Below are 15,153 nucleotides of genomic sequence, written 5' to 3'. Positions count from 1 at the left end.
CCGGATTACCACTATCGGATTTGAGTCTAATCGGATCCGGATCGGATTGTGTCTTGTCGGATCCGGATCGGATTCAGCCCATTGACAGGCCTAGTTAGAGAAAAAGCAAATTATCATTTGCCTTGCCCATAGAAGCCGAATGAAAGGTCGACGCACATGTAATAGTCAAGTGGCAGACATCGTGTATTTTCATGCATATGCTGAGTGTTTAAACTTCACTAACTAATAAACAAAACTAATTTCCGTCTAAGAAATAGAAAAAGGAGAGAGAGAGAGAGAGAGAGAGAGAGAGAGAGAGAGAGAGAGAGTACAAATTGGTCTGCCAAAAGTTCTCCAAGAAAGTTGTTTGGACTCAAACCCAAAACCTTGCTTGTTTAAGGGTTAGCTGTTATGGCTAAAAATTTGGGGCCACAAGAGTTATTGCATCTGACTTGAAACAGAATGTGTGTGTGCCTCCTCATTCATTTAACTGGAGTCATTTAGGAGGCAGTCCATTTCTATCTATTCTATTAAATGCAGTTCTGCGATTTTTTGTCTATTTCCTATGATAGGTGTACTAGATGATAAATCGTAACCGTTGATTGAACTACCTTATCATCTCAATGTTGGATATTGGCCCACAAATAATGGAGATAAAATCACAAACGCGGACCAGGATCAAAGATTGGGCTAAGCAATCACGTGTCCATGTTTGGAGGATCTCAAACCAAATTGACAGATTTGCAGAATCCAAGTAATTTTTTTTTTTTTAGCGTATTCCTATTTATTTTTCCTAGTTATTTGATTAAAAAAATAAATATGCAGATAAACTATTTTAAATATTAATTCATCGTTACTCCTAGCACCACATAATTATTTACCGGGAATCTCATCGCATCTACAAAGGCGCTAAAATTCTAATTTCACCGCAGGTAACACAAGAGTACATTTAGCCCTATCAATCATGAAGCAGCTTTGAAGATCATATCTAGTAATACAAAACAAAAATTGTACACCAGTCCTTGTGTTCCCATGCCATGCGCCCCAAGCCCTTTCTTGCCAACCTAATCGGCGTAGCTTAAGTTTCATGTGCCGTGTAGATTTTCTAAAAGTGACGTGCCCTACCCGACCAAGTCACACTATCTTTGTCTCTATTTTCCTACGTACTCTCTTTCGATTCTCGTTGTAACATGTGACAGGTTAATTAGTCTTTTTGATTGAAAAAATCCCTCATTGTGCATTGAGAAAGAACCTTTTTTGTGTGTGTGTGTGTGTTTGGCTTGACTGGAATTACAATTTAGTAAATTGAATTAAAACAGCAAGCCGAATGTAGCTCTATCTATCGAACCTGAGACATTTCCCCTAAAAATTGTGTCAAATTACAAATCATTTTGAAGTACTGATGTTGTACTTGGGGTCTATACAGTGAAACTCAAATTATTGGACCCTAGGGCATCCATCATCATGAGGTTTTGTTCACAAAAGATTACACCGAAGTTAACCCATTTCTACTAATCAAAGAGCTTAATTGTGAGCTATATCTCTATGGTTTAAAACTTTAAATTTGTACATGATTATCCTAAATATTCCGATAACAAAAGGGGTAAGAAAGATAAAGAATTAATCATTAACTTTGTGGTATGCCAAAGGAGCTTCACGAGTGCAGCCACATGACATGCAGACTGGTGGAAGTGCTTGCAAGAGCGTACAAGTCAGAACCAATTACCTTCTTCTTCTATGGGTTTGGGGTTCCTTTATTGTTGGTGGATTTGGCAAGCTAGGAATGACTTCATTTTCAATGGCAGAATCTGGGTAACTGAGGCGGTTTGTGAAAAATAACAAGGTGATTTTTATGAGTTCTTGGATGCGAATATGAAGGTTTCCCCTCCTCCAACGAGACTGGCTCTAAATGAGATCTTGGCCTGGCAACGCCCTATAAGTAATCAAGTCAAGATCAATGTGGACGCAGCAGTACCAAGGAACACAAAAACAATCGGTATAGTGGCACTCTTGCTCGCGGGGAAGACGGTAAAGGTTTTGAGTATATTGCTGAATATTCATCCTGAAATCACCTCAGACGTAAGGTTTTGATTTCGCCAGAAATGATGCGACTTCAAACCCAAAATGGAATGAGGAATGAGATGGAGAAGATAATGAAAAAGGTAATAAAAAAGAAGTAATATTTTGATAGAAAAAAATAAATAATAAAACGGATAGTTGAAAATAATGAATAGCAAAATATGCATTGTTCATTACTCACTCAGTCCTAAAAAGTTGGACACTTTTGGTATAGCGTGTCATTTTCAATTACTTATTATTAGGGCTGCAAACGAACCGAGCTGCTCGCGAGTGGCTTGTAGCTCGACATGTTAGTGGCTTGTTCAAGCTCGGCTCGGAAGTTAAATAAACGAGCTCGAGCCGATTTTTTCAACTCGTTTTGTAAACGAGCCTAGCTCGAGTTAGGATAAGCTCGGCTCGAGTCGGTTCGCGAGCCGGGGTATATATACTTAAGTTTATGATTTTTATTGTTATTTTATAATTTGTTCTTTCTGTTTCCACTTTTTAGTCAACTAAGGGAGGTTAGAGCACACGCACCTCAGTACACCCCTGCTCCATAGGAAAATGAAAGAATATATACCTTCATAATCAAAATATTTTTGGTTGTATTAGGCTTATGCGAAGATATATATACATTTTTCGTTAGTTCGTTGAGGCTCGTGAACAAGCTCGAGCTCGAGTCAAGCCAAGGCCTGCTCTGCTCGAGCTCGACTCGTTAAGTTTTCACTGAGCTCGAGCTCGTGTTCGTTAAAAACTTAATAAACAAGCTTGAACACCGTAAAGCTCGGCTCGGCTCTTTTGCAGCCCTACTTATTATCTTCCAATGTAAATGTTAAAAATGCAATTTGGATCTTATTTGATGGATTTTAATTAATTATATTTAAAAAAATTTAAAATCACATAAAACTTTATAAATGAAAAGATATAATTAATTTAAAATGACATGTAATTCCAAAAGTGTGTAACTTTGAGACGAAGGGCATAGTAGTATTTTTATCTCAAATTTTACCTAAAGTGGTGTACATGCTGTCATGCTCTTAAATAGTAGTAATAAATTCTCTCTATTAGTGGGAATTAATAGTACATAGTAATAAATTGAAAAATGATATTGATACCCTAAATATTGATACAAACACTCTAAAAAATAAAGAAAAATAACTTTGAAGTACACTAAAATGGAACGGATATTAATCAATTATCAATTAGGTCATGACTCATGACTCATGATATCATTATCCAGTACAGAAAGCTAGGCAGGCAACGCACGTGAACCATTAAAAACTGAGATTTTGACTACTCAACTAACAAGGAAAATTTTTGCATTTAAAAACATCACGGGCTTCTGGTCGTCAAACGGAATTTATTAGGCCCCGTTTCAGAAACACCTTCTTAAAAAATAAGTATTTATTTTATATTTTCAAACTAAAAAATAATGTAAATAAAAAAAAAAATTTAATTTTTTTTTGCACCGTATAAAAGATCTCAATGAGATCTATCAAACAAGATTTATATTGGTAGAAAAATTATTTACGTAAACACATTATTTTTGAACTTGAAATTGACTTCTTAAAAAATAAGTACTTATATTGAGTACCGGAACGGGGCCTTAATCAATTTAGAGATTGTCTTATTTACGAAGGAGCCGTGAATAGCATGTTTACGGAAAATGCACGATCTCAATTGTCCGTTTCGGCAATCAATGATTGAGATATGCTTTTAATCTTTGACCGATAATAAATAGGAGTATTTCTTACCGTTAATAATTCCGGCGCCTATTGAGGAATAGTCCGATGATGGTGGTTGATGGTGGTCTCGATCTTGTTCTGAGTGTGTTTCTGGATGGGTTTTAACGAAGGAACTGCCTTTCCGATCGTGGTGGTCCTCATCTGGTTGTTGTTTGTCGTTAGCCGGCCTCGCGCCGGTGGCTTATTTCGAGGTTAAGATTGGTTTGAGGAAGAGGGATCCCTTGTTTTGTCTTGCTTATTTAGTGATTAGGTTTCTTTCCCATAGGTGCCTAGTCTCTATTACGGTGAACGACTCAATTGGTCAAATTTCGTGTGTCGGCTCTTCTTATTTCTCGGTGACAAAGTTTAGGTTCCTACCTGTTGTTCATGTTTAGCCTTTATCACTGTATTTTCGGTGGATTCCTGTATTTGTCCGATGGACTCTTTGTTATGAAATAAAACTTGTGACTTATCAAAAAATAGTTTGTCTTTAAAATTGGCATTTGTAAACTTTATTTACAGAAACTCCGTAAATAAAGATTTTCCCATCAATTTACCTCTTTATGGCCCTAACAAACGGGGCCTAAAAGCCTCATCTCCAGGACAGATTATTCCGCATTGGTATAGTAAAACATGTGGGATTATATTGGATGTTCAAACACAGATTCGATTATATTTGTATTTAAATAATTATTTATTATCATGCTGCTTTGCTTACATGCACCGAAACAACTCTAAATCCATGATTGACATATGCGTTCATAGCACTACTCATTAGTATAAGGTTTTTAAAGCATCCACTATGGAGATGATAAATTTTTACATGTTGAAGTGTCTTTATAGCTAAATTTAGAGTTCATTTCAATTGGTCAAGGTACAAAGGCTACCTTCAATTAAAATACAAATCGCTTCTCTCTCTCTCTCTCTCTCTCTCTCTCTCTCTCAACAAATATGTTTGACGGCTCGGGTTTGGCATTGCATGCTATTTCCCAACACAACCAGCATATCATCATAGTGAATGCGCAATAAACATAGCATAATTTTAGCAATTATAGCAGCAACTTAAAACTATTGTAGTTGCAATTAAAACAGAGAGGTACAATTTCTGTTCCATCACTGCAACTCTGCTACTTGCCTAACTTTCCAACTTTTGAGTCTTCAAGAGTGAATGTTAAAATACAGAGTGTAAGATTCATCCCTTAAGCTAAACAATGGAGCAAGAATAAAGTTCCTTTTCGCACCTTTCGCCACGAAGCTGATGGGATGATACTGGCTAATTCCATTGCCCAGTACAAAGCTAGCCGTCTGTTTGAATTCAGGATCCGACGATTCAGAATTGCAGCTGAGCTTGATACTTGAACTTGATTTATAATTCACAAAACAACCCTCTTGGCTTTTTGATTCTAAGGAAGCTGTCCCAGTTTTCCCATCAATTCCAGCAACCAAACGGAAAACTGAGTCCTTCCCGTTATCAGAATTTGAAACTTCAAGGCTTTCGTCCTTCCCTCCGTGAACCACAACCATACCCGGAAAATCAAACGGTTCTAGAACGACTGATTTCCCAAGAAAATCTTTTGGGTCTGCAAATTCAGAGGAAGTTGACTCGTTTAAAACGAGTCTAAAAGTGGCACGGACAGAAGCATTCGTGCCAGATATGGGAAAGTTCTCCATTGTGATTGAGTGGTTTGAGTTTGTGAGCGCCAATGTGGAATTTCCGGATTTTTGGGAAAGTGTAATCAGATGAGAATTGTAAGAAGCAGGAATCGGAGTTATCCAGTCGGAAAGAGAAGCCGAAGAGTCTCTTTTGATGTCCCAGTCTCCACTGGTTAGACCAGCTAGCAGGTATGGCCCATAAAGAATTGCCTGAGTAGAAGCATGCTCCGGGCGGTCATCTGAAGTTTTCAGAAGAATACTACAGTTATTTCCAATACAGAAGCTACTGGAACGTGTTACGTATACTCTATTAAAGAGTGTACATAAATGGACATTATGTAGTTATGAGAGCATCGTATTACCTTTGATGGCCTCCGTTCTAAGGCTTATCAGCAGTTCAAGAGTTATTTTGTCACCAGGGCTCCAGTTTCTAGAGACCGAGAGGAAGTTACCTGATCACGAGTTGAAAAATATGAACTCTAAGTTGTGCTTTGAAGTTGCAAGAAGTTAAATTAGAACTTCTCCTCTGTTAATGCGAAAGGGTTATCTCGTCTCCTCATGGCATTATGTACATAAAAAAAGATACATGCCCCAGGCGAAATAACAAATATGTCAGAGGTAAATTGAAAGAAAGATTGTGGTAGATCAAAGTTCCCACCTGGAGATGGTAGTGACATATCCTGACCATTTAGCACTGCTTTTGCGCCATCTGGGTATGTCCAGATCGGTATTCGCAAATGCAGTGCAGAGGTCAGACTCGACCCTTCCTACATAAACCAAGATCAGATAAGCAAACTTGTTGAGTAAGCACTGAAAGGTAAAAACAGAAAAAACAACTAATCTGGGATCATTTTGATGTTCAATTTCATTCCAGAAACTAGACCCTTTGGATGAAATTAAGGGAATAGGCAGTAAAGACTTCTTTTTCCTACAGGCACATACAGTGTGTAAACAAATTTCAACTCCCTCCGTTCTAGTTTGTTCGTTGATTTTATCTACTCTTAGATGTCCCAAAACCAGTCTACTTTGACTAAAAGTGTTACTAATTTCCTAGGAGTCATTCTCAGAAATGACTAAAAGTACTCTTAAAAGTGAGAACTAAGGGACAATGTGGAAAATCAAACCTAACTTTCTAAGAAGATTAATGCATGTCAGAAGGGATCAACATTAAGGGACGAAGGAAGTAGCACAGATGCATTTAAATCATGTTAGGGAAAAATGAACAATTATATGAGAACATGCCGAAACCCACACTTGCTCTTCCTTTTGCTTAATTATTCTAGTAACTAAGGTCTGCATACTGCATACACCGCCATCTAGGGCCGTAAACGAGCCGAATCGAGCCGAATATTAGAATACTCAGATTCGTTCGTTAAGTTTTTTAGCGAACTCGAGCTCGAGCCGAACTCAATGAAAATTATGACGAGCCAAACTCGAACCGAGCTTGCCCAAGTTTGGGTCGAACTCGAGCTTGTTTACGAGCCTTAACGATTCAATAATATCATATTTTTATGTTCTTATACAGGTCTAAAACTGTAAATAAAATTTTCATTATGTACATAAATATGTTCATATACATATAAAAAGATAAAAACATATACATAAGTAAATTTTTAGTAATTGTAAACGTTTAGACTTGTACAAGTTTTAAAATTTTTACTATATAACTATATAAAATCTCCATGATACACATATACTTCAGGTTCGCGAGCTTAATCGAGCCGAATACTGTTGCGTTCATGTTCGGCTCATTTATGAAACGAGCCTAAAATTGAGGTTTAGGTTCGGTTCATTTAGTAGACGAATCGAACTCGAACGAGCCTTTACCGAGTCGAGCCTCGAACAGTTCACGAACGACTCAGTTCATTTACAGCCCTAACGCCATCCCAGAATAAGTTTAAAATTGTGACTTATCATATTCCTATATTTGTACATAGCTATAAAAAAACATTACCTCCTTTGACGAAACAGTCAATGTCACTTGAAGGCGAGGATCCCATGAGACAGCAGGCTCTACTTTCTGATTTATGAAAATCTTTCCAGATTTCCAGTTTATGGAGCTCGATATGTACTGGATTATGTAAAGCCCGGGAACGTTGCCCTGTTCTTCAAAGTATATTGAATCTCCCAACTTTGAGAATGACTCAATTCCTAGAGAAAATAGGGAAAATTCGATAAGGACCGGCAACAACCATTTATGAATTAATGATGGCAACAGGAAGAAAAATGTAGAACAGCTGGCAAGCTGAAAAACTCAACACAACAAATGAACAAGAAAGAAAACATTGTTGCACAAGTGCAAGGTGAAGGGCAGGGTAATCACACGTTCTCAACAATGAATAAAAAGGCTACCCCGTGCACAAGGCTCCCGCTACTCTAGGGTTGGATGTACGCAGTCCCGCAAACAGAGAGACTGTTTCCGCGATTTGAACCTGTAACTACAAATAAATGGGGCAACCTTACCATTGTGCCCGGGCCACCCTTTGTTCTCAATATAGAATGACAAGGGAATAAGAAAGCAAGTTAACCATTGCAAGATTATGAAGAAAACAGAAGCAATCCATTGCAAATGCATTTTCACACTGCGTAGTGGATTACTGGATTCTCACAAGCAAAACCCAAACTGTAGAAGGAAGTTCAAAAGAGAATATCTGAGGATTTTCAAATACTAAAACTACTGGAGACTGTTGGAATGATGAATCTCAATGGTTTCATGTGGCAGTTAAGAAGTTCTCTGATGCGTAGAAATTTTTCTAGGAAACAACCATAGAGGGTTATTCCAAAAAGAAAATAATACTAATAATAATGGGAAATATGAAGGTTTCAAGCCCGAACCTGTCCCATAGCAGCACCAAAAAGAATTGAACTTCGTACCCCATCCATGGTAGCTTACGGCCTTGGATGTTCCAGGGCCTTGTGGGAGCATGTAGATCATCACTCCTGGTTCTCTTCCTCTTTGGATACTCAGCACACCATTTGTTAGCGCCCTCTCATAAAAATCCGCATAAGCCATTTCTTTGGTCCATCTAAACAAGTGGCGAGAGACCTACAATTTAACACATCAATGCATACGCAAATATAGAAATGCAAAACTTGATATAGTAACAATGGCAATTTTAGCGTCAATGGATTATGGAGATTCCCTTCCATCGAGATTGTTTAGACGCATGATTCTCCAAAGTTCCATAGAGATCTAGAAAGCTTCCAACCACCATTCGCATAATTAGAATATCTAAACGTCCCCCCATTCGCTCCATAGATGTAGTACCATTGTGGGAATCATCAACCAAATTGAAATCTTGTCCCCATTTTTTTCCCTTGACAATTGAAAGTAATCAGAATACCTTCAGCATGTTATAGGTTGTACATGATTCTTCATTCTCAGTTTGTAGAGTGTTTGCTAGTCGCTTTGGGTCTGACCTGCACACGGGTTGAGAAAGGAGAGCAACACGATTTAAGATCAAAACAAGCACCAAAGAAACAAGCAATCAGGACGGCACGAACAGATTTCACTAGTCTTTTGGGGTAACCAGATTGCACTTGTTGCTATTCAAAAAACAATTTGCACTAGTTATGAGCACATAGCCAGAAAATTGCAGAATGAGGTAGACATGCATCCAGATGTGATTGCTCATACCAGAACTCACTGACTGATGTGCCCCCTGTTGCATAGCTGTGTGACGAGTTGACGACATCCATGAAGAATGTCCCAATTTCCTGGAAAAAACAGCATTTTAGTTTTCCTAAGATGATGGTTTTTCAGCACGACTTCAAAAGCAGCAAAACTACAATTATGCAGTCTCCAAAGGAGTTTAGTTGGCCGCCCCATTAGGGTATACTTCAATTAGGACTAATGGCATCTTTTGAGGGGAATACAGGTCATTTTAGTACTGTTTCTGAAACTGTTTTGAGTTGTCAGAAACAGAAAACAGAAAACTGAAAAGAGTAGGACATAATTTGTTACCCTATTTATCCAAAATGGCACTGATAAAATCTAGGCTTAAAGACACAAGAATATATGCATTCTTTTCATGGCTGAAATCTGCATCCCATATTCCATGGTGCCACTATGTGCAACAAAATCTGTGCTCGTAACTGTAAAATAATATTCCGGTAAAGATCTTGTGCTTTTTGCTAGAAAAGTTTTGATGAAAAAACTAATCCTAGTGGGAAAGTGAAAGCTGCAGGTACCACACCGGACAACTTTCCTGTTAAATGGACAAACAAAGACTGCAGGAAACTTTAAACATTCTCATGCTTGTCTTTCCACTCCCAGCAACTAAATGGGGCCAAAGCGGGCCAAGAGTTTCTAAAATTTCCATTTCGTCTCTGGACATCTTTTCTGGAAATAGGATATTATCAGGATTCCGGAAGGTGAAATAAATGGTCTATTAGTTTTTCAAAAAAATGGACACATAAGAAGGTGCAAACAAATAGAAAATGATTGTTTTCAAACCCTTGCCATTTGCATTTATGAAAACATGACAAACGAAAAACCTAAAAAGGAAACTAAGACAATGAAAATAAACCAAATAGGCCCCCACTTTCACTAAAGTCAGTAATGATGCAGAACTTCTGGTTCTATCAAATGCCTTGCAGATGAGGCTACATTTGGGTTGCATCAATATCACTACTAATAAGCTAAGTAACTCTAATCGTGTGGTGGTAGCGTTGAAGAACTCAAAGTCTTGGTCCTTGCTCTTGCAATTTTTATCAGAGGGATTCCCAATTCTTTTTGCTAACATATTTGCTCACATAACTTGGATTCCAAGGTCTCCTGGTAAGGAGGAGGATAATTTAGTCGGTGACAGGCTAATTATAGGGTTTCTCATCGTCGTAAGACTCGTGACTGGTTCAAATTAGTAACCTTTATAACATTGTTTCCTGTCTCTTGTTTTACCTATCTGAACTATAATTAAATAGGAAAAAAACCCAACATCATTGAAATCACTTGCCTCAAGGAGACCAAGACAAAGTACTAACTAGAAGATCAGACTTAACCCTTAGTAAAAGAAGAAAAGTGTAAAGCCATTTGAATGTGAGAAAACTCTACTCAGCAAACAATCTTTGCTAATTATTTCGGCAGATTCTACGAAGACTGATGTTGAATACAACTGTTTTACCTTATAAAGTGAGTCACCAGTAATTTCGTATCGCATTTGAGATCCAATAACAACTGGGATATGAGTATTGGCATGAAATCCAGAAATATCATCAGCCTACATGCAAAAGTAAAGCTGTACAATGTTATCATGTTAGATGAACGCAATATGGCATATTTGTAAATATTTAACACATATCAACTTCTCAATACAGTAAAGCTTTGTTAGATACTGTTTGTCGAAGTTTCAAGTAACTATAACATTCAGCAACAAAAATGCTAAACTAGAATTCAAACTTCCACTCTGACAAAGACATCAGTCTTATCAAGTTTAATTTTAACATGTTAAACTATCTTTAAGTCTAGAAAGCCTGAAAGAAATCTCAATGCAAGAATGACAACAGAGAGTGAGAAATAAATGATACAACATGGTAGGTCTCAATTCTGATCTTGGTAATAAGCTCCCTCTGTCTTTTACTCTGTTCCCTTTACTGCAAAATGGCATCAAACAAGGTTTCCTCCTTTAACCATACCCTCAGATGGAAAAAGAATCCTCCAAACAGATGCTTCTTTTCATTTCTGGGGGGCAGTCCTCCTTGAAGAAAATTAGACCAGAAATGTAGAATTTGTGGTTACAAAAGTGGTGCTTTTTCTCCTGCAAAGCTTCATTATCACTTAACTGAACCTAGTCCCACTTTAATCTTTTTGACATTTTTGCTAGCAAAGATGACATCGACTGAGGCTCTTAGTATGAGTTCACTATCTAAGACTTGAGCTATATACATGGACATAGAGCTGATTACAAAAACTGATTGATATAATATACATTATGTAATTAGCATCAAGGTTTGTTGAGTTGCGTTCCTGTGCAAGAGGGGAAGAAGGTTTTCAAAGGCTCAAAGAATTCTGAGACAAATTCTTAAGCAATGTAGGATATTAAAGGCTGTCACATGAATCCCGAAAATACAAAATGACTTACTACTGTTATAGTCCTCAACTCTCCATTCTACGTCCAACTTGTTCAAGGATTGCAATACTTCAACACTTAGAGGAAAGTTGGTCGAACTACAGCAGCTCTGTGACAAACTTGGTATTCTTCCATAAAGTCGGAAATTAAGAGACTCTTGACATTCTACACGTGGTAAACTATGATAGTAAGAGTTCACCACAAGACTAGGCGGTCAATTCGAGCAACATGATAATATCATGCCGATGAAGTGCAAGAATCTTTTAGTGCATCCTTGGACAGCCCATACTCATCCACACATTGAGGCATTTCCCATTTTCAGCAAACAGGTTCTTGGATTGGCTGTTTCACCCCAAACCCACCCTATTACAACTCATCGGAAGTGCAAACCACAAAGTTTGATGCAGCCAAGAACTGAGTAAATGATGTCCCTCTTTGTGCAGAAGGAACAGTTTAGGATATGGATTTATGTTGTCTCCCAAAGGAAAACATCTATTCTCTTATAGCCATTTCATAGGAGACAACCAACCAAAAGTAAACAAGAAGCAAATAATCAAAACAAAACAGTTATTACCTTTATCGCAAGCAATCCTAGAAAGCAGGGTTTGTCGAAAAGATGAGCCAACAATAAATGCTTTGAATCTCCCTGCACATAGTTACAAATAAACAGCTATGACAATATACAAGTGATGAATTATCGACGATTAGAAGACAAAAAACTAAATATTGATCAGTGGCAAAGTACCACCCCGCCCAAACGGAAAAAAATGAAAAGGAAAAAAGAAAAGAAAGGGCAAATGAGACAGAATTCTTCAAAGACTTGTACTTCAACTACGACCTTAAAATATGTTTTCCAGTTCACTGAAGTCAGATTTTACAACTTTATGAGGGTTTACAATATGACTTTTGTGCAGGCTATGCTGCAGTTAAGGGCAATAATGCAGAACTATACATGCTCAGAGCAAACTAAGTTGTAAAATTCTCAGGGGAATTGCAGATTGAATGAAACTCCTTTTACAGATTTCCCCTGTGCTAAAAAGTAGGCTACCATTTACATGGATACCGTAACTTCAAATTTCCAGGAATAACATTCCAGTGATTCAGGCTGATATAGTACAAGAGACCTAACAGATAATCACTACTTTAACATAGAGAAGAACAAAGCAGAAGTGCCAAGGAAATTCCCAGATGAGTCTTACGCACCGTTACAGCGTACAACTTATAAAGAACATCATTCATGCCACCAGTTTCTTCATTTAATGATCGCCAGTGTCTTTCTATAGTGTACTTTGTTATCACATTCTGCACTCTGTTGTAAAAGTAATCAACCATCTGTGTCAGCATCTTCAAAGCTTGAGCATTACCGGTGAATATGTACTGATCCAGAAGACCTGCCATTACCTGTTAACGCAGAGAAGGGTATGATCATTTACATATTAGAGGAGAATACGGTAATAACTGGAATGCTAAAGAAGTTTTACCTTGTGAATGGTATAATATGGTGCCCAAACAGGCTTTATAGCTTCAAAACGGTCAAAAAGCTCAGAAGGGAAAGCAGAAAGATATCCTGTTCCCATTTTATCTTGACAGGCAGATAATGCAGAAACAACTCCAGACATTTTCTCTTTGAGACTATCATTGTGAGTGCTAGCCCACATCTGGGCTGAGGCACTCATGTAGTGCCCTTCAATGAATAACAGAAAAAGGGTTATTATTAAAAATCACGAACCTACAATTCTACTGACCAAGACAGAGGACGCTGATTTAAGAAAAGCCATTGCTATGAATTCAGACCAAAATATGAGAAGCAGAGACTTGATTATTATTAACAAGAATCACCATTTAAAGAAATCTATTCCAAATATGGGGCTACTCAAAGTTCAATAGACCAGAATGTGATACAATCAATCCAGATCAAAAGACAGATTTATCAATAAACAAGGGATACCAAGAAGGGAGTCGTCATAAACCGTGGATAGCCCTTCCAATGAAAAATTTAGAAAATACCAAAACCTTCCTCCATCAGGACAACTTAAAGTTCAAAGATTTAAAGAAGACAACAATTTGTATGCGACGGCAACAACAACAAAAACAAAAACTGAACTACAACAAATAGCAGAACCATCATGCAGCTGAAGAGGATTGTTGGATGCTCGTTAAGCAGTTCTCAAATTACAGCATTACTGCTTCATGCATGACACAGAATTTCAATGTCAATATTTGATCCAATCAATGTCCTGGAAAAGATAATATAAGAAATTTAATGAATGGATACCAAAACAAGGTGTCATCATAAACCATGGATAGCCTCCCTCCAGTGAACATATACTTGTGATTCTTCTGTATGGAATAAGTCAGGAACATATGCTAATAGGACACGACACGCACTTTCTCCAACGGCGCACCCTAAAGTTCAAGGTTCTAAACAACACGGCAATCTCAAAACTAAAACCAAAAAAATGAAACCAAAATATAACGAACTACAAAACCAATCATAACAAATGATTAGTGCTTTCCAGTTGAGCAGTCCTTCAACCTAAGCACTAATGGAGTAGAAACTGAACACGGACTTTGTGGAAACTTTATATCCATCTCAAAACCAATTGGTAATGAGTGAGGTCCCTCATGTTATTAAGTGATCACCCATTCCACTCCTAAGCAACGTGAGACTATATTTCCTTAATAGGTTTCTCATGTATGACATGGAGACATGATTTCAACAGTTCATTCAGGATGTAGTTCTGTAATAGACATAAAAGAAATATAAAAGAACAATCTTTGCATAACAGAATAAAACGAAAATCATGGAGAGCAAACCGACCTACGAAATGACCGCGAAGTTCGACAGTGGGGTCCTCCCAACCTCCATACGCCTTGCCAGGGCTTTCCAACCCAGCAGTCTTCCTAAAGCTCCAAACCAAGCTATCCACATCCAAAATCAACAAGTACTCCAAATTTGTCTGCTGAGCCTCCCCATGTTTTGATTCAGGGTCCAACCTCACATCATGAAGTGAAACCTCCTTGAGGAAACCCCCATCCGTATCACCAAACCCACCCGAATTCTTCATTTTCCTATACACCATTGACCAACTAAGTTCATCTTCGTCCTTTAAAATCTTCCTTGGGAGCAAGTTCGACCACGCAGAGTCATCTGTGGGAGTCAAATGGTAGTGGGAAAACATCTCTTGTTTCCATGTCTCGTTATTCGAGGACAAAAGCTCGTACCGAAACGAATGCGAAGATAGTTGAGTAGGAACGTTGGTACATTCCTTCCCCAAAACAAACCCAAATAGCAGAGATGACAGAGTGACAATCTCGACAAGTAGTAGCATATTGGAAACCATGAGTTGCCTCATGTTTTCACCAAACTTCAGAAAACAAGAACACTGAATGGGAGTCGAATTCAATGCGACACAAAGAGGAATTGCCTCACAATTCACAACCACCACATTTTTTTTTCCTTATCTCAGAACACAAGAAACTCGTCCACTTTATTTATACCAATCAGTCATACGGACTGCGACAATTTGATCAATATAAAACCACACTCTTTGAAAGATAGGAATGGTTTCTTGTGAAACAACACTTATCCCGAAAAGAATTACAACAAAAGCTATGTAGAAACCGATAGACAGAGACGGTGGACTTAAATTTAGCTCTAAGATTCAGTG

At 37.8% G+C, this 15,153-nt stretch overlaps 1 protein-coding gene across 1 annotated transcript; it reads right to left on the bottom strand.

The window, feature by feature from the left end:
• Window positions 1-4,793: 4,793 nt before the first annotated feature.
• Window positions 4,794-14,963, bottom strand: LOC131314625 (uncharacterized). The gene is made up of 12 exons (XM_058343410.1): window positions 14,304-14,963; window positions 12,964-13,166; window positions 12,686-12,883; window positions 12,057-12,128; window positions 10,538-10,633; window positions 9,052-9,131; window positions 8,759-8,834; window positions 8,250-8,460; window positions 7,369-7,565; window positions 6,073-6,181; window positions 5,777-5,866; window positions 4,794-5,653 (listed from the first exon to the last, which is right to left on the bottom strand). The coding sequence occupies exons 1-12, from the start codon at window positions 14,836-14,838 to the stop codon at window positions 4,920-4,922; spliced, it is 2,601 nt and encodes an 866-aa protein (XP_058199393.1). The 5' UTR covers window positions 14,839-14,963; the 3' UTR covers window positions 4,794-4,919.
• Window positions 14,964-15,153: the final 190 nt, after the last annotated feature.

The sequence above is a fragment of the Rhododendron vialii genome, chromosome 13a, assembly GCF_030253575.1.
Source record: "Rhododendron vialii isolate Sample 1 chromosome 13a, ASM3025357v1".
NCBI classification, from domain to species: Eukaryota; Viridiplantae; Streptophyta; class Magnoliopsida; order Ericales; family Ericaceae; genus Rhododendron; species Rhododendron vialii.
This window is presented reverse-complemented; position numbering and strand designations above follow the sequence as displayed.

Coding starts and splice junctions, on each gene's coding strand:
- LOC131314625 (XM_058343410.1), bottom strand. CDS start 14,838: ATGAGGCAACTCATGGTTTCCAATATGCTACTACTTGTCGAGATTGTC. Junction 8,835..9,051: donor ACATCAGTCAGTGAGTTCTG/GTATGAGCAATC, acceptor ACCCGTGTGCAG/GTCAGACCCAAAGCGACTAG. Junction 7,566..8,249: donor TTGGTGCTGCTATGGGACAG/GTTCGGGCTTGA, acceptor TATTTTCTCTAG/GAATTGAGTCATTCTCAAAG.